Source organism: Salmo salar, chromosome 16 (genome assembly GCF_965601325.2).
Source record: "Salmo salar chromosome 16, fSalSal1, whole genome shotgun sequence".
NCBI classification, from domain to species: Eukaryota; Metazoa; Chordata; class Actinopteri; order Salmoniformes; family Salmonidae; genus Salmo; species Salmo salar.
In genome coordinates, this window is record NC_138306.1 from 8,887,574 (window position 1) to 8,912,536 (window position 24,963).

At 43.0% G+C, this 24,963-nt stretch overlaps 1 protein-coding gene across 1 annotated transcript; it reads left to right on the forward strand.

Annotated features, from left to right (window-relative positions):
• Window positions 1-628: 628 nt before the first annotated feature.
• Window positions 629-24,705, forward strand: LOC106573141 (eukaryotic translation initiation factor 4 gamma 2). Its single transcript, XM_082963242.1, has 21 exons — window positions 629-661; window positions 1,146-1,255; window positions 11,287-11,352; window positions 11,634-11,759; window positions 12,018-12,120; window positions 12,267-12,398; window positions 12,586-12,652; window positions 12,765-12,916; window positions 13,105-13,215; window positions 13,318-13,500; window positions 14,040-14,175; window positions 14,425-14,600; window positions 14,820-14,933; window positions 19,980-20,108; window positions 20,350-20,454; window positions 20,586-20,801; window positions 20,924-21,182; window positions 21,447-21,651; window positions 22,374-22,600; window positions 22,836-22,957; window positions 23,232-24,705. Exons 1-21 carry the CDS (start codon window positions 629-631, stop codon window positions 23,295-23,297), a joined length of 2,838 nt encoding a protein of 945 aa, XP_082819368.1. The 3' UTR covers window positions 23,298-24,705.
• Window positions 24,706-24,963: the final 258 nt, after the last annotated feature.

Here is a 24,963-nt window from a genome sequence, read left to right on the forward strand (position 1 = left end):
GCTGCCCGATGCAAGCTAGCTAGCCTCGCTAGCTGATTAACGTTACTGCATAAAATGGCGTCGTGATGGAATAACATGGTCATTTTAATGGCTCCATGCGGTTACCGGCGTTTTATCGACAAATATTGAAACATTACGAACATCTTTGTTATACTCAAATTAATGACATGACCAGCAGTTTAACACAATATACAGAACATGACACTTCCTAACTAACTCGCGGCTACGTTCAATGTATCCTGGGTAGTTAACGTTTGAGGTAGCATGAGCTATTGTTAGCTAACTGGCCAATATCACAAATTTCTGATATCACGTTACCAAAGCGAGTACATACCTGTTTTATTTAGCATTTGATACGTTTTCAACATAATATAGCCACCTGGCAGATGTGGCATATCAAGAAGCTGATTAAACACCATAATCATTACACAAGTAAACCTTGTGTTGGGGACAAAAGGCCACTCTAAAATGTGCAGTTTAGTCACACAACACAATGCCACAGATGTCTCACGTTTTAAAGGAGTGTGCAATTGGCATGCTGACTGCAGGAATGTCTGCTGCCATAGAATTGAACATAGATGTCTCTACCATAAGCCGTCTCCAATGTCATTTTAGAAAATGAGGCACTATGTCCAACCGACCTCACAACCGCAGACCGCTTGTATGGCATGTGGGCGAGCGAGCGGTTTGCAGATGTCAACGTTGTTTACAGAGTGCCCCATGGTGGGGTTATGGTATGGGCAGGTATAAGCCACAGACAACGACCACGATATCATTTTATCGATGGCAATTTGAATGACTAGAAATACCGTGACGAGATCGAGGCCCGTTTAATTTTAATTTTCTATTTGTAACCAACAGATGCATCTCTTTTCCCAGTCATTTTTATTCCATAGATTAGGGCCAAATTAATTTATTTCAGTTGACAGATTTCCTCATATGAACTGTAACTCAGTAAAATCAAGGCAATTGTTGCATGTTGCGTTATATATATATTTTTGTTCCGTATAATTGAAGTTAGCTAGCTAGTCGTTGCACTTGACAAAGTCAGCATTCGAATCCATCTTTGTTGAATAGATCGTCATTTTTGGTAACTAATGAAACTCATGATACTAATGTATGATCCATATCTTTCTCTCCTACAGCACTGTTTTCCCCACCCCTCCCCTGTTATTATTATTCTTTTAAAGATTCATCTTTGTCAAGCCGCCAAAGTGGAGAGTGTGATTGCAGTAGGGGGTGCTTCTCGTTTCAGGTATGTTCTTCCCTCAATAGGAATCCTTTTAGAAATTGAGGGGACATTTCCAAACACACACGCTGGGGTTTCATCAAGCGGCATCCTCTTTGCTGTGTCATTTGTACCTCATACCCCACCCGTCATGGATCAGTATGCTGCTTTTCTGAAAATCAGGCCCTGACTTCTTATGTCTGATATTGTTGCTATTACAACATAGTACAGCAATCCAACAGCATAGTCTCTGTCCCACAGATGACCAACCAGGTAATCTAGCAGCCTTGACTATCAAACTACACTACGTGACCAAAAGTATGTGGACACTTGCTTGTCGAACATCTCATTCCAAAATCACAGGCATTAATATGGAGTTGGTCCCCCCTTTGCTGCTGTAACAGCCTCCACTCTGCTGGGTAGGCTTTCCTTTAGATGTTGGAACATTGCTGCAGGGATTTACTTCCATTCATCCACAAGAGCATCAGTGAGATTGGGCACTGATGTTGGTCCATTCATCACAAAGATGTTTTAGGGGTTGAGGTCAGGGCTCTGTGCATGCCAGTCAAGGTCTTCCACACCGATCTCGACAAACCATTTATGGATGGACCTTGCTTTGTGCACTGGCGCATTGTCATGCTGAAATAGCAAAGGGCCTTCCCCAAACTGTTGCCGAAGTTGGAAGCACAGAATCGTATAGAATGTCATTGTATGCTGCAGCATTAAGATTTCCCTTCACAGGGAGCTAAGGGGCCTAGCCCAAACCATGGAATACAGCCCCATACCATTATTCCATCTACAAGACCCTGCTAGGTAAAGTCCCCCCTTATCTCCGCTCACTGGTCACCATAGCAGCACCCACCTGTAGCACGCGCTCCAGCAGGTATGTCTCTCTGGTCACCCCCAAAGCCAATTCCTCCTTTGGCCATCTCTCCTTCCAGTTTTCTGCTGCCAATGACTGGAACGAACTACAAAAATCTCAAACTGGAGACACTTATCTCCCTCACTAGCATTAGGCACCAGCTGTCAGAGCAGCTCACAGATCACTGCACCTGTACATAGCCAATCTATAATTTAGCCCAAACAACTACCTCTTCCCCTACTCTATTTATTTATTTATTTCTAATTTTGCACTTGCTTCTACTACAAATCTACCATTCCAGTGTTTTACTTGCTATATTGTATTTACTTTGCCACCATGACCTTTTTGCCTCTACCTCCCTTATCTCACCTCATTTGCTCACATTGTATATAGACTTATTTTTCTACTGTATGTTTGTTTTACTCCATGTGCAACTCTGTGTTGTTGTATGTTGTCAAACTGCTTTGCTTTATCTTGGCCAGGTCGCAATTGTAAATGAGAACTTGTTCTCAACTTGCCTACCTGGTTAAATAAAGGTGAAATAAAAAATAAAATTCCTCCTCCACCAAACTTTACAGTTGGCACTATGCCTTGGGGCAGGTAGTGTTCTCCTGGCATCCACCAAACCCAGGTCCGTCCATCGGGCTGCCAGATGGTGAAGCGTGATTCATCACTCGAGAACGCTCCAGAGTCCAATGGCGGCAAGCTTTACATCACTCTAGCCGATGCTTGGCGTTGTGCATGGTGTTCTTAGGCTTGTGTGCTCCTGGTTGGCCATGGAAACCCATTTCATGAAGCTCCTGACGAACAGTTCTTGTGCTGACGTTGCTTCCAGAGGCAGTTTGGAACTCGGTGGTGAGTGTTGCATCCGAAGATAGACGCACACGGCGGTCCCTTTCTGTGAGTTTGTGTGGCCTACCATTTTGCGGCTTAGCCGTTGATGCTCCTATACGTTTCCACTTCACAATAACAACACTTACAAGGAACCCAAACCGTCTGTGCGCGTGCGACATCGTCCAAAATATGTATTTTGTCCCCCTACACCAAATGCGATCACGACACGCAGGTTAAAATATCAAAACAAACTCTGAACCAATGACATTCATTTGGGGACAGGTCGAAAAGCATTAAACATTTTTGGCAATTTAGCTAGTTTGCTTGCACTTGCTAGCTAATTTGTCCTATTTAGCTAGCTTGCTGTTGCTAGCTAATTTGTCCTGGGGTATAAACATTAGGTTGTTATTTTACCTGAAATGCACAAGGTCCTCTACTCCGACAATTAATCCACACATAAAAAGGTGAACCGAATCGTTTCTGGTCATCTCTCCTCCTTCCAGGCTTTTTCATCTTTGAACTTATATGGTGATTGACATATAAACCTTCATAGTATTACCACGACAACCGGCAACACAGTTCGTCTTTCAATTACTCATGTGGGTATAACCAATGAAGAGATGGGAGAGGCAGGACTTGCAGCGTGATCTGCTTCAGAAATAGGAATGACTTCTATTTTAGCCCTTGGCAACGCAGACGCTCGCGAGCATTGCGGGTGCAATAATTGAATAACAGATTCCTAAATGTATTTTGCAACGCTCACGCACGCGTTGCGATCGGTGTAGTCAGGGTATTAGAGTTGACATGGGCAGCTCTAGCAGGGCAGAAATTGTACGAACAGACTTGTTGGGAAGGTGGCTTCCTGTGACGGTGCCACATTAAGCCGTTGAGCTCTTCAGTAAGGTCATTATACTGCCAATGTTTGTTTATGGAGATTGCAAATCAAACTTTATTCGTCACATGCGCTGAATACAAGTGTAGGCCTTACCGTGAAATGCTTACTTAGAAGCCCTTAACCAACAGTGCAGTTCAAGAAGAGTTTAGTCTATTTGGCAAATCTTTTCTTAACCTCTCTAGGCTAGGCGGGACGAATTCGTCCCACCTACGTAACAGCCACTGCCAGCCTGTGGCGCGATTTTCAAAACCTTAAAAATCCTATTACTTCAATTTCTCAAACCTATGACTATTTTACAGCCATTTAAAGACAAGACTCTCGTTAATCTAACCACACTGTCCGATTTCAAAAAGGCTTTACAACGAAAGCAAAACATTAGATTATGTCAGCAGAGTACCAAGCCAGAAATAATCAGACACCCATTTTTCAAGCCAGCATATAATGTCACCAAAACCCAGAAGACAGCTAAATGCAGCACTCACCTTTGATGATCTTCATCAGATGACAACCCTAGGACATTATGTTATACAATACATGCATGTTTTGTTCAATCAAGTTCATATTTATATCAAAAACCAGCTTTTTACATTAGCATGTGACGTTCAGAACTAGCATACCCCCGCAAACTTCCGGGGAATTCGCTAACATTTTACTAAATTACTCACGATAAACGTTCACAAAAAGCATAACAATTATTTTAAGAATTATAGATACAGACCTCCTCTATGCACTCGATATGTCCGATTTTAAAATAGCTTTTTGGTGAAAGCACATTTTGCAATATTCTAAGTACATAGCCCAGGCATCACGGGCTCGCTATTTAGACACCCGGCAAGTTTAGCACTCACCATAATCATATATACTATTATAAAAGTTTGATTACCTTTTGTTGTCTTCGTCAGAATGCACACCCAGGACTGCTACTTCAATAACAAATGTTGGTTTGGTCCAAAATAATCCATCGTTATATCCGAATAGCGGCGTTTTGTTCGTGCGTTCCAGACACTATCCGAAATAGTAAAGAAGTGTCGCGCGCATGGCGCAATTCGTGACAATAAAATTCTAAGTATTCCATTACCGTACTTCGAAGCATGTCAACCGCTGTTTAAAATCAATTTTTACGACATTTTTCTCGTATAAAAGCGATAATATTCCGACAGGGAATCTCCTTTTCGGCAAACAGAGGAAAAAATCCCAAAGGCGGGGGCGGTCGGGGTCACGCGCATAAGCCCAGTGTCCCTTGATCGGCCACTTGAGAAAGGCGATAATGTGTTTCAGCCTGGGGCTGGAATGACGACATTCTGTTTTTTCCCGGGCTCTGAGCGCCTATGGACGACGTGGGAAGTGTCACGTTAGAGCAGAGATCCTTAGTAAATGATAGAGATGGAAAAGAAGTTCAAGAAATGGTCAGACAGGCCACTTCCTGTAAAGGAATCTCTCAGGTTTTGACCTGCCATTTGAGTTCTGTTATACTCACAGAGTCCATTCAAACAGTTTTAGAAAATTTAGGGTGTTTTCTATCCATATGTAATAAGTATATGCATATTCTAGTTACTGGGTAGGAGTGGTAACCAGATTAAATCGGGTATGTTTTTTATCCAGCCGTGTCAATACTGCCCCTATCCTAAACAGGCTAAGTAAAAAATAATAATAAAAAGTAACACTAACAATAACGAGGCTATATACTGGGGGTACCGAGTCAGTGTGCGGGGGTACAGGTTAGTAATACAGGAGGTAATTTGTAGGTTGGGGTGAAGTGACTATCCATAGATAATATAAACTGCGAGTAGCAGCAGTGTACAAACGGGGGGGGGTCGGTCGGTCAATGTAAATAGTCTGGTGGCGATTTTATTAGTTGTTCAGCAGTCTTATGGCTTGGGGGTAGATGCTGTTGAGGAGCCTTTTTGCCCTAGCCTTGGCACTCCGGTACCGCTTGCCATGCGGTAGCAGAGAAAAGACTATAACTTGGGTGACTGGGGTGTTTGACAATCTTTAGGGCCTTCCTCTGACACTGCCTATTATATAGGTCCTGGATGGCAGGAAGCTTGGCCCCAGTGATGTACTGGGCTGTATGCACTACCCTCTGTAGTGCCTTGCGGGCAGATGCCGTCAGTTGCCCTACCAGGCGACGATGCAACCGTTCAGGATGCTCTCGGTGGTGCAGCTGTATAACCTTTTGAGGATCTGGGGACCTATGCCAAATCTTTTCAGTCTCCTGAGTGGGAAAAGGTTTTGTCGTCCCCTCTTCACGGCTGTCTTGGTATGTTTGGACCATGATAGTTCGTTGATGTGGACACCAAGGAACTTGAAACTTTCACCCCGCTCCACTACAGCCCTGTCGATGTCAATGGGGGCCTGTTCGGCACACCTTTTCCTGTAGTCCACGATCAGCACCTTTGTCCTGCTCACATTGAGGGAGAGATTGTTGCCCTGGCACCACACTGCCAGTTCTCTGACCTCCTCCCTATAGGCCGTCTCGTCGTTGTCAGCAAACTTAATGGTGGTGTTGGAGTTGTGTTTGGCCACACAATCATTGGTGAACAGGGAGTACAGGAGAGGACTAAGTACACACCCCTGAGGGGCTCAAGTGTTAAGGATCAGCGTGGCAGACGTGTTGTTGCCTACTCTTACCACCTGGGGCGGCCCGACAGGAAGTCCAGGATCCAGTTGCAGAGGGAGGTGTTTTGTCCCAGAGTCCTTAGCTTAGTCATGAGCTTCGTGGGTGCTATGGTGTTGAACGCTGAGCTGTAGTCAATGAACAGCATTCTCACATCGGTGTTCCTCTTGTCCAGGTGGGAAAGGGCAGTGTGAATTGAGATTGATTCATCTGTGGATCTTTTGGGGCGGTATGCGAATTGGTGTGGGTCTAGGGTGTCCGGGAGGATGCTGTTGATGTGAGCCATGACCAGCCTTTCAAAGCACTTCATGGCAACCAACGTGAGTGCTACGGGGCTGTAATCAGTTAGGCAGGTTACCTTCGCTTCCTTGGGCACAGGGACTATGGTGGTCTGCTTGAAACATGTAGGTATTACAGACTCAGTCAGGGAGAGGTTGAAATTGTCAGTGAAGACACTTGACAGTTGGTCCGCGCATGCTTTGAGTACACGTCCTGGTAATCCATCTGGCCCACAGTCTTTGTGAATGTTGACCTTTTTTAAAGGTTTTGTTCAAATTGGCTACTGAGATCGTTATCACACAGTCATCTGGAACAGCTGGTGTTCTTGTGCATGCTTCAGTGTTGCTTGCCTTGAAGCGAGCATAAAAGGCATTTAGCTCGTCTGGTAGGCTCGCGTCACTGGGCAGCTCGCGTCTGGGTTTCCCTTTATAATCCATAGTAGTTTAAGCCCTGCCACATCCGATGAGCGTCAGAGCCGGTGTAGTAGGATTCAATCCTAATCCTGTATTGACACTTTGCTTGTTTGATGGTTTGTCTGAGGGCATAGTGGTATTTCTTATAAGCATCCGGATTAGTCTCCCGCTCCTTGAAAGCGGCAGCTCTAGCCTTTAGCTCGATGCGGATGTTGCCTGTAATCCATGGCTTCTGGTTGGGATATCTACGTACGGTCACTGTGGGGACGACGTCGTCGATGCAGTTATTGATGAAGCCGATGACTGAGGTGGTATACTCCTCAATGCCATTGAATGAATCCCAGAACCTATTCCAGTCTGTGCTAGCAAAGCAGTCCTTTAGTGTAGCATCTGTCATCTGACCACTTCCGTATTGAGCGAGTCACTGGTACTTCCTGGTTTAGTTTTTGCTTGTAAGCAGGAATCAAGAGGATAGAATTGTGGTTAGATTTGCCAAATGGAGGGCAGGGGAGAGCTTTGTATGCATCTCTGTGTGTGGAGTAAAGGTGGTGTAGGAATTTTTTTTCCTTCTCTGGTAGCACATGTGACATGCTGGTAAAAATGTGTTAAAACTGATTTAAGTTCGCCTGCATTAAAGTCCCTGGCCACTAGGAGCTTCTCTTCAGGGTGAGCATTTTCTTCTTTGCATATGGCCTTACAGAGTTGGTTAAGAGCGGTCTTAGTGCCAGCTTCGTTCTGTGGTGGTAAATAGACGGCTACGAATAATATAGATAGTGTGGTATACAGCTTATCATAAGGTACTCTACCTCAGGCGAGCAATATCTCGAGACTCCTTTTAATATTAGACATTGCGCACCAGCTGTTATTTACAAATAGACGCACACCCCCACCCCTCGTCTTACCAGACATAACTTCTCTGTTCTACCGGTGCATGGAAAATCCCGCCAGCTCTATATTATCCGTAACGTCTTTCAGCCACGTCTCGGTGAAACATAAGATGTTAGTTTTTAATATCCCAGTGGTAGGATGATCTTAATCGTAGGTCATCAATTTCAATTTTCCAATGAGTGAACGTTAGCAAGAAGAACGAGTAGTAGTGGGAGTTTACTCGCTCGCCTACAGATTCTCAAAGGCAGCCCCATCTGCGGCCCCTTTTCCTGCGTCTTTTCTTCAAGCAAATTACGGGTCCTGTTCTGGGCCTTTTCCAGTGAAAGCAGTATATCCTTCTCGTTGGACTCGTTAAAGGAAAAAGTTTATTCCAGTCCGCGGTGAGTAATCGCTGTTCTGAAGTCCCGAAGTTATTTTCGGTCATGAGTGACAGTAGCAGCAACATTATGTACAAAATAAGTTACGCAAAAAAACTAACAAAATAGCACAATTGGTTGGGAGAATGTAAAACGTCAGCCATGTTCTTCGGCGCCATCTTTTGCAGTTTGCTCGATTTTTATACACCTGTCCACAACAAATAGCCATATCCACAAATTTGAAGGGGTTTCCATGTACTTCTGTGTGAGTATATAGTGAATCTAAGAAACTAGGACATGTCACTTGACATTGATGTTATCCAGAGGCTTTAGGGTCAGGTCAGGATGCAGTCAAACCACATTCACATTGATAGCCGTGGCTCAAAAAATTGCTAAAGCTGACACTGTGTAACATAAAATAGTGTAGCATCAACTGTGATTTGGGCAAATATGAAGCATATTTGTGTTCAATGGGCTCTTTGTTAAGAATGGTGCAATCAATGGTATGTGGGTGGGTGCCACTTTAATGTCCTGAGCACCAACAATGTACCAGGCACCATTGATTTAGTAAGGGGTTTTAGCTACACTATTAGGTTTGGTAAATGTACTGCTGCAATGAGTAGGCCTACTCCTACTCTGAATGTGCACAATGTCATACCAGACAGTGACACATTTTTTTCTCCTCTATATTTTGGAGATGGTAATCAGCAATGTTTATCAATAAAGATTTCAGTGGTCACTCTTTCCCCTGCCACTACCATTTTGGATGTACTCATTTTTAATTCTGCACCAGAGCCTGAGCTTTTTGGATAACGGTGAGACCAGTGATGGCAAGACTTAATTTTTCCCAATTTCCACCGTTGTTTCACAGTCAATATTGCAATGAATCGTTATGACATGGCAACATTTATTTGGACTCAGTTCCTTACCCACCCAGGAGTAGATTATGTTATCCAAAGAATATGATCTGCCTAATTTAATAATTAGTAATAAAGTATGTACATGCTTTCCATGAAGATAAGACCGTGGATATTATGCAACACGAATGGCTTCAGCAAAGCAAAAACAAGGAAAAGTAGGTTACTCTTTATGCTCCAGATGTTGAATGTGAATAACTGCCATTGTTCAGGTCCACAGTGGCGATATCACTATGGTGATGGTAACACGGTCCGATGTCAGTCCATTGTGATTTGTCATGTCTTTATGGCTGACAGGCCTTTTTTATACAGAACAAAAATATAAACGCATCATAGAAGGTGTTGGTTTCATGAGCTGAAATAAAAGTTCCCTGAAATTGTCCATACGCTCGAAGCATATTTCTCTCAAATGTTGTGCACAAATTTGTTTACTTCTCTGTTGGTGAACATTTATCCTTTGCCAAGATAATCCATCCACCTGATAGGTGTGTCATATCAAGAAGCGGATTAAACAGCATGATCATTACACAAGTGCGCCTTGTACTGGGGACAAAAGGCCAGTCAATGTGCCGTTTTGTCAAACAACACAATGCCACAGATGTCTCATGTTTTGAGGGAGCGTGCAATTGGCATGTTGATTGCAGGAATGTCCACCAAAGCTGTTGCCAGAGACTTGAATGTTCATTTTTCTACCATAAGCTGCCTCCGTTTTAAAAATGTCCACACAACCGCAGACCACATGTAACTACGCCAGCCCAGGACCTCCACATCCGGTTTCTTCACCTGCGGGATCATCTGATACCAGCCACCAGGACAGCTGATGATATTGTGGGTTTGCACAACCAAAGAATTTCAGAAACCGTATCAGGGAAGCTCATCTGCGTGCTCGTCGTCCTCATCAGGATTTTACCTGACTGCAGTTCAGCATCGTAACCAACTTCAGTAGGCAGAAGCTAACCTTCGATGGTGACTGGCACGCTGGATATGTGTGGTCTCCATGGATGAATCCCGGTTTCAACTGTTCCGAGCAGACATGGCGTCGTGTGGGCCAACGTTTTGCTGATGTCAACTTTGTGAACAGAGTGCCCCATGGTGGGGTTATGGTATGGGCAGGCATAAGCTACGGACAAGGAACCCATTGTGCATTCAAATTGCCATCAATAAAATGCAGAGATACCGTGACAGGATCCTAAGGCACATTTGCCACCATCGCCACTTTTTCTTCAGCATGATACTGCACAGCCCCAATGTCACAAGGATCTGTACACAATTTCTGGAAGCTGAAAATGTCCCAGTTCTACCATGGCCTGCATACTCACCAGACATGTGACTAATTGAGCATGTTTGGGATGCTCTGGATCAACATGGGCGACAGTTCCCGCCAAAATCCAGCATCTTCGTACAGCCATTGAAGAGGAGTGGGACAACATTCCACAGGCCACAATCAATAGCCTGATCAACTCTGTGAAGTAGATGCCGCGCTGCATGAGGCAAATGGTAGTCACCAGATACTGACAGGTTTTCTGATCCTCGCCCCAACCTTTTTTTATTTTTATATCTGTGACCATAGATGCATATCTATATTCACAATCATGTGAAATCCGTAGATTAGTGCCTAATTTATTTCAATTAACTGATGTCCTTATATGAACTGTAAATCTTTCAAAATTGTTGGATGTTTATTTTTGTTCAGTGTATATCCAGATTTGTCTTGACAGTAACTTTAGCTTGAAGTAGGCTATAGTCCTAGATGAATAGATGCCAACAGAGCCTTGCATGCAAGCTATACGGCTCTGGGTGACAATGTATTGACTAATCTTATGGAACCAACCATATGTTGCTTAAATCAATCAACACTTTTTAGCTCTCACTTACAGGACATGAATGACCTATGGAGGGGAGTGTGAAACTGATCAACTCTTTCAATTAGTTAAACATGTTAAATTCCTGTGCAATGCTCTTGCATATTCAATGTTGTTCTCCGTTTACCCTAACAGTGCTTCTTCGGGGGGAGGTGTTGGTAGGGGTGCACCTCAGCACTATCCCAAGACTGTCGGCAACAGGTAGGCCTACCACACAGGCATGATTCCCAGAAATCATCCTAAGGGATCCACAAATAATAAATACTGGGAACTGGAGCCATCTGCCTTTCAGCTAAAAGGCATTTTTTTGTATGCGAACTGTATCTGAATGGAATTGATGCTCTCTAGAATGATAAACGTCATCCTCAGTGTATTTGCTCTCCAGCATTGCAGATGTGATTTGCTGTCACCTGTATGTAGTACTGGTGGTGTATGATCACTTAGTGCCGTAGCTCAACAAAGTCTCCTTTCTGTTACTCCAGCGAGTTCCTGGGGAAAACCCCCGGGCACAGCGCTCCGAAATGGGTTCCTTCACGAAGCACTAGACGAGATGCCAACTCCAGCAACGAAAAAGAGCGACACGATGCAATCTTCAGGAAAGTGAGAGGGTAAGTGTCAAGAAACACAATTTGGCCACAAATTGGTTTAAGCTTTATTTTCTCAATGTGTTTGGTTTTATGCTCTGTGCCCTTGCCGCCTGCATGAGCACATGCTTCTCTGTCAGATGTTTACAAGAGCAGACCACTGCAACTTTATATGGCTAACAAGCAAAGCTTGTTGATTTCTCAACCCCTCTTGATTATGCATGTACCCCTGACTTTCCCTGTTCTCTATCCTCTCTCCCCGCTCCTCCTTTTCCTCTTTAGCATACTCAACAAGCTCACGCCTGAGAAGTTTGACAAGCTATGCCTTGAGCTCCTGAATGTGGGCGTAGATACAAAACTCGTCCTTAAAGCAATCATCTTGCTGGTAAGTAAGCCTCTTGTTTTTTTTCCTGTTAACCGTGTCTGCTCTTTGCAAATGTAATCTATAATTTCCTGGCATCCTCCATGTATAACTGATGCTTTAATGGATTTAAAAAATATATATTTTCCTCTCTCCTCCCTCCCATCTAGATTGTAGACAAAGCCCTAGAAGAGCCGAAGTATAGCTCACTCTATGCGCAGCTATGTCTGCGTTTGGCAGAGGACGCACCAAACTTTGATGGCCCTTCGCCCGAGATCCAAACATCCCAAAAGCAGAGCACTGTAAGCATCATGTTTAGATAGTTTTTATTTTCTGCACGGTTATGTCTTTTAATCTAGTTGTGTGGTAATCTATATGTGCTGTACGATAGTGTAGAACCTACTTTGGTCTTCTCTTTATGTCCCAAGTGCCTGTATAGAATGTCACTGGTTCTGATGTTCAATCTCAAATGTTGTCCTGATTTTGCAGACCTTCAGAAGACTTTTAATTTCCAAGCTTCAAGATGAATTTGAAAACCGCAGCAGAAATGTTGAAAGTGAGTACTACTACTACTCCCCTACACGGCTGTTTTGGGACAAGACCCACCACAAGTCCGCTCCTTGACTCCCTATTGTACTTGTACTAACTTGATGTTCTCCTTCTACCAGTCTATGACAAACATGACAACCCTCTTACTTCTGAGGAGGAGGAGCAGCGTGCCATTGCCAAGATCAAGATGCTTGGCAACATTAAATTCATCTCGGAACTTGGCAAACTCGACCTCATCCATGAATCTATCCTTCATAAGTGCATCAAAACAGTATGTTCTACCATTTCAGTGTAGTTCTTTTGGATTTAGTTTTGTATAACTTTTTATCATTGTTTGCAACTTAAGATACAACTTTGTCTAGTTGAGTTCTGCTTTGCAATCTTCATAGTTTTTACTTTTCTACTGGCACAGGTCCCTAATATGCCACTTGTATAACACCATCATCCCCCTCTCCCTAGCTTTTGGAAAAGAAGAAGAGAGTCCAACTCAAGGATATGGGGGAGGATCTGGAGTGCCTCTGTCAGATAATGAGAACCGTGGGGCCTAGACTCGACCATGAAAAAGCTAAGGTACATTCTCTTGTTCCTAGCAGTCTGTCTGCTGTCATCCCTACGGCCTGTATGTCTGTCTCTCTCGCTGTCATGACACCACTGTCCATCTCTGCCCTACAGTCTTTAATGGACCAGTACTTTGGCCGTATGTTATCCTTAATGAACAACAAGGAATTGCCCGCCAGGATCCGCTTCCTGCTGCAAGACACGGTAGAGCTGCGAGACAACAACTGGGTCCCCCGCAAAGCTTTCATCGACAACGGACCAAAGACCATCAACCAGATCCGTCAGGAGGCAGTGAAAGTGAGTTAGTGGAGAGAACCGGAATTATTGCCTGTTCATCTCATCCTCTCTCATTGCCGCATCCTCTAAAGGAGGAGAGACCTTGGACTTTCTCATCTCTTCCAATACTGTTGAGGAGGCGAGGAAAGAGGACACGAGGAATTGAGGAAAGACCAATTGAGAACGAGCCTGTGCATATCACTATCTTAAGTCAAAGTAGCATCTTTGAACATGTGATGCCCTACCTGTGGCTTCTTAGGCCAAGCTTATTGGTACAGCAACCCTATGCTTGTTTATAACTGGAGCTTCCTGACAACCCCTCCAGGTCTCTCTTTTTTTCTCCAAAGCAACTCTCACTTATTACACAACAGAGAAAATGCCTTCACACATCTACTAATGGAAGCATGTGATTATTCAGGAGTTGCTCAGTGTATCTAAGAGTTATGAGTGGCAGAGAATGCACATGGCTATATAACTACAACATCAAGAACCAACAAATAGGATGTATTTTTAGGGCCATTTTGAGCACTATTCACAGTGTGTTTTTGCCTCCTCCCCAGGATTTGGGTGTTTTCATCCCAGCGACCATGGCTCAGGGAATGAGGATGGACTTCTTCCTGGAAGGCCCTTTTATGCCAAACCGGATGAAAATGGAGACTCTCGGGGGATTGGCTGACATGTTTGGACAAATGCCAGGTAGGCATGGGCGTAGGTTTGTCCATGTGCCTGTCTAGGTCTCGTCCATTAACCACTTTATTGTCTGCCAGCGTGTTTGAGGGGAACATTTAATCACAAAATGAGTAGTTATTTGGGATGTAACATGATTTTGTAGACCAGTGATTCTACCCAGTCTGACTAATGAAGTCTACTTCAAACATGCTCTGTGACTTAGAAAATGTGACAGCCAGATGTAAATTCGCACTCCTCTCTAACCTGTCTCCTCAGGTGGTGGGATAGGGACGGGCCCGGGGGTCATTCAGGACAGGTTCTCTCCCACTCTGGGACGTCATCGCTCCAACCCGCTCTTCAACGTCAACGGACATAACGGCCACAACACCGCCCCCCAACCACAGTCTTCGTTCGAAATTGGAGCCAACAAGTCTTTTATCAAGTCCAACCAGGTAATCTAGCAGCTTTGATTATCAAACTAGCAGTAAATAACTGGATTTGATTTGAGTCAATGCAATTTTTTATTTTTAAACCAGATTAATGGTTTAGTAAACTTGCAGCATGTGTGCGCAACAGAGATGAGCTGTCCTTTCTTCCTGCTTGTGGAAAGGAAACGTCTCTCTTCCCGCTAGTGCCACCAATTTATGTTTCTTGTCTGGTCTGTTTTAAAGGTGCAGAATCAGCATTTCCAGAACCAGAACCACCAGAGCCAGCAACAGCAGGTCCAGTCCAACAAGGACATGCCTCCACGTTTCAGCAAGAAGGGACAACTCAACCTAGAAGAGGTACATTAACCTGTTGGGTCTAGGGGGCAGCATTTGCACGTCTGGATAAAAAAAATGTACCCGATTTAATCTGGTTACTAATCCTACCCAGTAACTAGAATATGCATATACTTATTATATATGGATAGAAAACACTCTAAAGTTTCCAAAACTGTTTGAATGGTGTCTGTGAGTATAACAGAACTCATTTGGCAGGCAAAACCCTGAGACATTTTCTGACAGGAAGTGGATACCTGATGTGTTGTATTGATTTTAAACCTATCCCATTGAAAAACACAGGGGTTTAGGAATATTTTGGCACTTCCTATTGCTTCCACTAGATGTCACCAGCCTTTACAAAGTGTTTTGAGTCTTCTGGAGGGAGATCTGACCGAACAAGAGCCATGGAACGGTGATGTCCCATTAGACACCTGGCGCGCTACTTCATGTTGGGTACCCTCGTTCCAATACGTTATAAAAGGCTATGCATTTGTCCACCTTGAATATTATTCATGTTCTGGTTAAAAAAGGCCCTAATGATTTATGCTATACAACGTTTGACATGTTTGAACGAACGGAAATATATTTTTTCCCCTCGTTCATGACGAGAAGTCCGGCTGGCTTACATCATGTGCTAACGAGACGGAGATTTTTGGACATAAATGATGAGCTTTTTTGAACAAAACTACATTCGTTATGGACCTGTGATACCTGGAAGTGACATCTGATGAAGAGAATCAAAGGTAATGGATTATTTACATAGTATTTTCGATTTTAGATCTCCCCAACATGACGTCTAGTCTGTATCGCAACGCGTATTTTTCTGGGCACAGTGCTCAGATTATTGCAAAGTGTGATTTCCCAGTAAGGTTATTTTTAAATCTGGCAAGTTGATTGCGTTCAAAAGATGTAAATCTATAATTCTTTAAATGACAATATAATATTTTACCAATGTTTTCTAATTTTAATTATTTAATTTGTGACGCTGACTTGACTGCCGGTTATTGGAGGGAAACGATTTCCTCAACATCAATGCCATAGTAAAACGCTGTTTTTGTATATAAATATGAACTTGATAGAACTAAAAATGCATGCATTGTCTAACATAATGTCCTAGGAGTGTCATCTGATGGAGATTGTAAAAGGTTAGTGTATCATTTTAGCTGGTTTTATGGTTTTGGTGACCCTGTCTTTGACTTGACAAAACATTACACACAACTCTTGTAAATGTACTGTCCTAACATACTCTAAATTTATGCTTTCGCCGTAAAACCTTTTTGAAATCGTAAAACGTGGTTAGATTAAGGAGATGTTTATCTTTCAAATGGTGTAACATAGTTGTATTTTTGAAAAATTTGAATTTTGACATTTATTTGGATTCAAATTTGCCGCTCTTGAAATGCACCTGCTGTTGATGGAGTGCACCACAGGTGGCACGCTAGCGTCCCACCTAGCCCCAAGAGGTTAACCCACTCCCCACCAGTCTGGCCACTAGTGCTGAGCGGTTAGTGCTTTTTGAGGTTTGTTCGATTATACCAAAAATAATAATCACAATTTCAGGTTCGATAATAAAAAAAACTTAGCTGCGCTATGCATCGTGTCAGTTGAGTGCTGTAACACCAAATAAAACAATTAATACAAGTCCCATGATGGTAGTGACTGCCCATGGCTGTTTATCACTTACTAACCATCAGTTATTCACTTTAATTTAATAAAATATTTTGGTCATTGTGTATAATCTCTAGAGCTGCTACCTATGTTGTCTGACAAAATAACAATTTTAGTAGGTCTTCAAAGTAAAAATGGAATACTTTTATGACTGCTGAATACCAATACCTCACGAAGCAACTGCTTTCTATTTATCCCCTCTTGATTGCGCATTCTTCTCTCTTACATAGCAGGCGTAAAAGAAACACAGACCGGACAAGTACTACATCGCACAGTTCGGGCATGATCTGATTTATCTCTAGAGAAACTGCAGAACAAACAAAAAACTGAACGAAATAGAATTCAAATAATTGAACCGACCTTTGTCAATTAGTTGTTTTAAACACCGAAAAATAACCTGACAAAGTCCGCAGTGTATCACCCATTGGGCTATAAAAGAGAAGCGAAAGGATCTTGTATGATCGTTAAATAGTGTTGTATGTTTCTCATATTGAAATTGATGACTGAGCACAGAATGCATCGCTACACACAGAATATCAGAGTTCAGAGTGTGATGTCAGATATGTCACATCAGAATGAGTGCTTCATCCAAAATCATGTCTGACAACTGTGAGCAGCCAGCCACATCCTCTAACCAGCCATTAGCATACTCTGCTGCTTCTCTCCCTTTGTTCTTTCTGTGCATCTCCCATCAGTTTTAAAATGTTATTTAGCCATGATGGCGAGCTGGGGTTTGCAGACCGTGATGTGGTTTCCTACATTTCTTTAATTATTGGAGCGGCACTCAGCGCGAGCGAAGTGGATACGTATTTTTTCATTTCGCCGGTAAGAACAGGCAAGCCAGTCTGACTAGGCTGAGTGCCGCTGCCATAGAGGAAAAACGGAGCACAGTGACAGTCATGCTTGCACCTTTTCATTAGTTTCAAGTTTCTAGCCCAAACCACCAACTACCTTCTCCCCCAAACATTCTGATTGGTTTCATCCTTCCAACTAAAAGCACCCGATTTGACATATCCCCTTTACATTAGTATTTTGGGCAATTCTTTTTTTGAATCCAAATTTGGGCAAAGTCATGACGGAAAAGCGACATTGAGAAGAACACGAGTGAATGCACAGCAGGAGTGAAGCCACTCTCCACAAAAGACGGTGAAGACCCAAGTCATACAAAGTCCTCATTGTTGAAAAATATATTTTGTCACTGAATAAAGACAACTTATCATCAGACCATATCCTGTGATTTCTTTATTCTGTATCAGCTAAAAATCTAGTATATCCCCTTTTACACCCCTGCTGGCTTACCCCTACCATCTATCATATAGCAGCCTGAAACGCATCACTTATTAGCAGTTAAGCGACTCAGCATTTCTCGTACTGTTACACAAAAGCAAGATAAACCTTTACTGTCATAGTAGACATTGAACGTCTATAACCAAACCGGCTAAAACTGTTATTGTCCGATGGTAGCTATAGCTAGCCACCTGAGTACTAATGTTACTAGCAGCAGTAAACGTAAATCCAGGTATAATGGCTAACAGACATTGGCTACCATGATATCCTGCAAGCTATATCGGCTAATAAAGAGCAGGCAGTTCAGCAAAAATAAAGACATACCTTGAAATAAATAATGATGTTAATCTTAATTTAGTATTTCACCATTCATTTATGCAAAACATGCCGTGTTGAAGTTGTTGTAGCTTGCAAGCTTATTTCATCCCCAAACACCATGCTAGATCCGAGTGGGCCAGTTCGTTTTGCATATCCTGGTGCACTTATTAGCCTGCTATCTTTTTTTAGTCTTTTTTATTTATTTTTTTATCTGCTAGCAACATGACATTACAACTCTTTGGGCACTTTAGTACCTACTTACCTGATTCGCCTTCATCACTGAGATATAAGAACTCACCGAAACCACCAGCATGCTGTTCCTTTCTTGACGTCAAAGCCGCAATGTGTTTTTGGTGTTTGATAAACATAATTAATTTCGAAAATAGTAGTTTACACTTTCCATGAAGACAGTTTTATATGGAAAATAATCAATCTACGCTGTCAGATTTGTAGAAATTATATCGTGCAACCTTCACTTTAACCATAAAACGTCCAGGTTTTAACAATTAAGTTTGTCATTTTATGTCAAGTAGCCTAGCCAAAATACAACCATAGAAATGTTGAGGGAATTATTTTAGAAACACTTAATATGCCATTGAAACCAGAATTTTTCATGTGCTACTGGTTTTCAAATCAATGTTCCTTTTCTATTGTTCAGCAGCCAAAGGCATAATCTTAGTCATATTGCAGTAGTAACCCATGCTAGTTGATGCATCTTTAGATCTCCACTTTATTTCTAAAAAATATTTTCATCTGTCACATAACCGCTCGGCGTGCTGTGCACTTTTGAGAAGTGTTTTCCTGCTAATTGCATTTTGGGACATTCTCTCACACAGCCTACAGCCATGTGCGCATTGTTGAGTTTATAATATTTAGAAATATAACTTTATAAACGGTTTAAGCTAAAGGGTTTGATTTGTTGCATCAGCCTCACTTGCTTTTTAAAATGTTTTTATGTGCAGTGGTCCCAGAACTGTTCCAGATTCTGTTTTGAACCGTGGACATATTTTTTTTAATGGTCATGGACGACCGGACGCCCTTAATTTCGAGCCCTGGAGGGAATTCATTTTATTAAGCCATAAAAAGTATTTGGTTGTAATTGTAATGTTGCACTATTTTATATGCTACATTTTTGTCTGATTCTCTATGGTAAAAAATATAGTAATACATTTAATTTTGTAAAGTGGTTCCTTGCATCATACAATGACAATAAAATGATGTTACAAGTCTCTTGATCTTTTGGACAACAAAAGAAGTCTGTCCTACTTGTCCAAAAAAAGGAGTTAATGTCAAGTCCTGCCTTTTCTATTATACAGTAAAAAGTTTGAAGTTAAATTCAATGTCTTGTATTGAGTAGAGGTGTGAATATCAGGGACACTGTTTTTGTGCAGCACGTATAGAAAACGGTAACAGGCATCCTGGGGAGGGTTGGCCGGGGCAAATCCTGTGGTGTGACGATACTACTCGGTATCGTGATACTTGACGTGGTATCACATCGTTATTAAAATGTTCACGTGTTTCCATTCTAACATTTGTTTTTGTCACTTTTCTGGGGCCCTCACCAGTTTGCATCCCTGTATGATCATGCCCTGTGACGATAACAATTCTGAGGGGGAAAAACCTACTGCCAGTCTTGTCTCCTACTTCCTGCTCTCCTATGCTACACCTCTTCTCTCTAAAACTGGTATCTGGTCTGTTGACTGATTGAGGGAATGATATTCTGCTGATCTCAGTATCTTCCTTTCCAAGACACCATGCTAACCATTCTGCTACTGTTCTCCCCCCATGTTGTAGATCAGCCTGAGACCAGCTCAGTCGTTCCTCCTGAATAAGAACCAGGTTCCCAAGCTGCAGCCCCAAATCCCCACCATGATCCCCCCCAGTGCCCAGCCCCCCCGCACCAACACCCCTCCATTGGGACAGGTAAGGGATCAGCAGAGCACACCCCACTTCACCTTTTTAACCCCCCAACCAGGGTTGGGGTCGATTTCAATTCTGGAAAAAAACTGACATTCAAATTCTTCCCATTGCTGTTCAATGAAGAAAATTGGAATGTCAGTTAACTTCTTAAAATGGAATCGACCCCAACTCCGATTCCAACTGGGCTTTTGAGGGCTTGCCAAGTTTGTTGTTCCAGTGTAGTTCACCTAGTCTTCTCCCCCAGTCTCCACAGCTCGGCCTCAAAAGCAACCCTCCTCCCATTCATGAGAAACCTCATAAGACCAGCAAGAAACCACCACCGGCTAGGGAGGAGCTGCTGAAAATGACGGTAGGCAACCATTTAGTACCGATGTGACTGAATTCTGGTATCACAACTCTTTGTTATCACAATATATATTATTGGCACCAATACACCGTGCAACACTAAACAAGGCTCACTTTTCACTCTCCCCCCTTTAGGAGACTGTTGTAACGGAATACCTGAACAGCAAAAACATTGATGATGCTGTGAACGGTGTCAGAGAGATGAAGGCTCCCAAGCACTTCCTGCCGGAGATGCTGAGTAAGATCATTGTGGTGTCGCTGGACCGGTCAGATGAGGATAAGGAGCATGCCAGCACCCTCATACACACGCTTCGCACAGAAGGCCTCGTCACCGGGGATAACTTCATGCAGGTATGTGTCTCTTCCACGCAATGTTTTTGACATTCATGTCAAATACTTTTGAAGCGCTTGGTAAAGCTTTGTTTTCGTCTCACTAATGTCTTTGTCTCTCTCCCTCCATCCTCGCTTCCAAGGCTTTCCTCAACGTGCTTGACCAGTGCCCTAAGATTGAGGTGGACGTGCCGCTAGTGAAATCCTACCTGGCCCAGTTTGCAGCCCTGGCCCTCATATCTGAGCTGGTGAGCGTGTCTGAGCTGGCCCACCCTTTGGAGAATGGAACCCACTTCCCCCTCTTCCTGCTCTGTCTGCAGCAGACTGCCAAGCTCACGGACAAGGAGTGGCTCACTGACCTCTTCCAACAGAGCAAGGTCAACATGCAAAAGATGCTACCCGGTAGGTTGACAACCCTCTCTCCACATACTCCCTCTAAAGGCGCTTTAGTGACTGAAATGGAATGATTTCACTGTGATGTTAAATTTCTCATGTGATGGCATCTAATAATCATTAGACTAAAGGCACTTGATATCACGGATGACCAACGAAAGAGACTAATGATTACAATATCTGAACAGTATCAGCAGAGACTGCAGCACATTCATCTTCCATGTCAGTGATGCTATGGCTAATCTGACCTGTCTGTCCGTTCTGGTCCTCCAGAGATTGACCAGAACAAGGACCGCATGTTGGAGATCCTGGAGGGTAAGGGCCTGAGCTTCCTGTTCCCCCTGTTGAAGCTTGAGAAGGACCTGCTGCTGCAGATCAAGGCAGACCCCTCACCGCAGGCCATCTACAAGTGGATCAAAGACAACATCTCCCCCAAGCTCCACACTGACAAGGGTTTTGTCAACATCCTCATGACCAGGTAGGTACTGAACCTCCAGGATGGAGACTACTTTTTGTAAAAAAAAAAAATGTTGCTCCTTTTTCTCCAATTTCGTGATATCCAGTTAGTAGTTAGTCTTGTCCCATCACTGCAACTCCCGTACGGATTCGGGAGAGGCGAAGGTCGAGAGCAATGCTTCTTGACACACTGCTTGCTTAAACTGTGAGCCAGCCGCACCAATGTGTCAGAGGAAACACCGTACAGCTGGCGAGCCGAAGTCCGCGTGCATGCGCCCGACCGCCACGAGTCGCTAGAGCGCGATGGGACAAGAACATTACTGCTGGCCAAACCCTCCCCTAACCCAGACGACACTGGGCCAATTGTGCGCCGACTCATGGGTCTCCCGGTCTCGGTCGGCTGCTTCACAGCCCGGGTTTGGACCTGGATCTGTAGCGATGCAGTGCCTTAGACTGCTGCGGGAGGCCCGGAGACTACTTTTGAAATCTTATTTAGACTGCTTATGGTTGAATAAAGGTATTCATTCAAGGCTTGAGACCAATATGACAGTGGAGTCTAGACTGTACTTGTCACAATATAGAATCAGCCTTTCAGTCTATTTTTGCACAATATTTCATGCACACTGGGGTGGGTGAAGACACAAACTAATGGAATGTGTAAAATACACTTTTGGGACCATACATTAGTGTATCCATTTTACCATGCTCTAACTGTTGCTACCCACACTTCCCCTCTCCTCCCAGTTTCTTGCAGTACATCTCAGGGGAGCTGTGTTGTGTGGAGGAGGAGGAGGGCAGTGGTGGAGAGGAGCAGGCGGCGGGGCCCTCCAAAGAGCAGCTGGACCAAGAGAAGCAGCTGCTGCTGGCCTTCAAACCCGTCATGCAGAAGTTCCTACACGACCAGCCCCAGCTGCAGGTCTCAGCCCTGTACGCCCTGCAGGTGCACTGCCACGCCAGCCACTTTCCCAAAGGTAGGTTTACTGTCCCACGCCACTTGCCAGGCTGTCATTGAAACTAATAATTTGGTGGAAACGTGGTGGAAACCTATTCACTTTTGCTTCAGTGATCAAGATTTGAATCTATTTGCTCGTTTTTGGACATGCGAGTAGGATATTCTATGTCGACTTCATTGCAACTGTGTCTCTGCTGCTGCATACTGTGTGTAGTTGTCATAGTGTTGTGTGTGTGTGTGTGTGTTTATTTCAGGTATGCTGCTGCGCTACTATGTCCACTTCTACGACATGGAGATCATTGAAGAAGAGGCCTTCCTTGCATGGAAAGAAGATATTACCCAAGAATTCCCTGGAAAGGGAAAAGCTTTATTCCAGGTATTTTTTGTTGAGAAATCTGTCACAGTTGACCAACTGGTAGCTTATACACTTAAACATGTGTACCCAGTCCTTTATTCTTGCAACCACAACAGGGTTGCGCTCAGTATGTGGAAAGCATTTGGAAACTGAGTGAAACGGGGAGGTAGCCTCCTACCTGAACTTGGTCAATAACAACACATCTTTTTGCTTAACATTCTGCCCTATTTAACATGACCCTGTATAACACTCTCCCCTGTTATGTCAACCAGTTGCTAACTCTCTCCCCTGTTAGGTCAACCAGTGGCTAACCTGGCTGGAAACAGCTGAGGAAGAGGAGTCAGAAGAAGAGGCTGACTGAGAAACCAACCAGAAGGCACCATAGAGTCCCACTGTCAAGGAACCATAGAGTAGAGAAACATACCTTGACATGCAGTACAGCTATCGATCTATTACCACCCTAATCTGCCCTTAAACTAACCACTGCCAGAGACTGCTTATGTCCTGCAATAATTAGCCAAGCATGTTATCATGGCATAGTAGATAACCATCGATCTCTGTGCTCTGTATAGGCACTGAAGCCTCCCCTGTATTATAGACTGAGAAATACGTTCCCTTTCACCTTCATTTTAATGGTTGATTTGTTTTGGGTCCCTGTCCTGTTTTTGCAATATGAATTTAATGTAGCCGATGGACTGTCTCAAACCACATCTGTGCTTTTTTTGTTTTGCTCCTACTGTAACCACGTAGTTAGTTTTGCCACATTAACTGAGTGACAAGTATTGCGTTAACACTATTTGATTTGTTATCCCCTTTGAAGAAAATGTTTATTTGACACCTTTTTTAGCCTTAGGGTCTTTTCCCTAAAGGGCATGCAAAAGATGTCCAATCTAGAGAGTAAGTCAACAAAACCATGGTCTTTGTGTGCTTGGTCAACTGAAGCTTGTCTGAAATCTTTGTTTTAAACCAAAGTTCTCTTCAATGCCCTGTTGCTGATAAGGAGCATGTTGCATTTTGTTTATGGGAATTCTATTCTTCCCACGCAAGGCTGTAGTGGTTGCAATACTCATTCTTCAATTGTTACATAAAATCATAAACTGTAAGTTAATCATTGGTGTGCTGCCGTAACGTTTCAAAAGTTGCCTTTGTTTTTACTTCTTAGATGGGCTTTGTGTTTCATGTTGGGATACAGAATATCCTTATTTTTTTGGAGAAATGCCTATACAAGAAAGCCCAGCCCAATGCAGAAATGTTGATATAAATATCCTGGTCTACTAACACAATACAACCCCTGGATTGGACTTCCAATGAAGCTTGATCTGGTTTACTGGTGTGAACGTCTAAGAACGTAACAAAAGTCACCTTTTTAAATTAATTGGATAACTTCTTACCTCCGCATCCCTTTTGCCTGTAACGTTTGTCGAAGGTGGGGGTACAGAAATATATTTTCCCCAGCATATTGAGTTTATACCGATATGTTTAAGTGAATTTTATACTGTCTTTTAATTGGCGAATAAAAGTTTACGTGAGAAGGTAATCTAGCTTTGATCGTCCCCTTGTATAGCGTATAAAGGCTTACCATACTGAACTTAAATCTCAATGAAATCATGAAATATAATCTTCACTTTGCCCAACAAGATTAGCCAATGTGCTCACAAACCATGTGTATGTAGAAAGCAATGGATTTTGATCATGTTGTATTCAAGTGATTGGTATTGTGCACTGATATTGCTTAACTGTCAATAAAGTCCAATACTTGAGCACTGACACATTTTTGTTGTCCTTTGCATTATTTTAATTCAAACTATTACACGTTTCTTTACAAATGGTACATTTTCTCATGCTGATTATGATTAATTGTGGTATAATTTTGTATGATGAAAGTTGACTTCACATTTTTCCCTTTATAAAAAGAAAAGGAGACAGGTCCTTTCCCACTTGCGGGGGCAGATACTATTGGGGAAAGGAAGCAGTCACAAAAGTTACATTTTAGTACTGTACATCTGCACATTCCATGTAAACTGAAC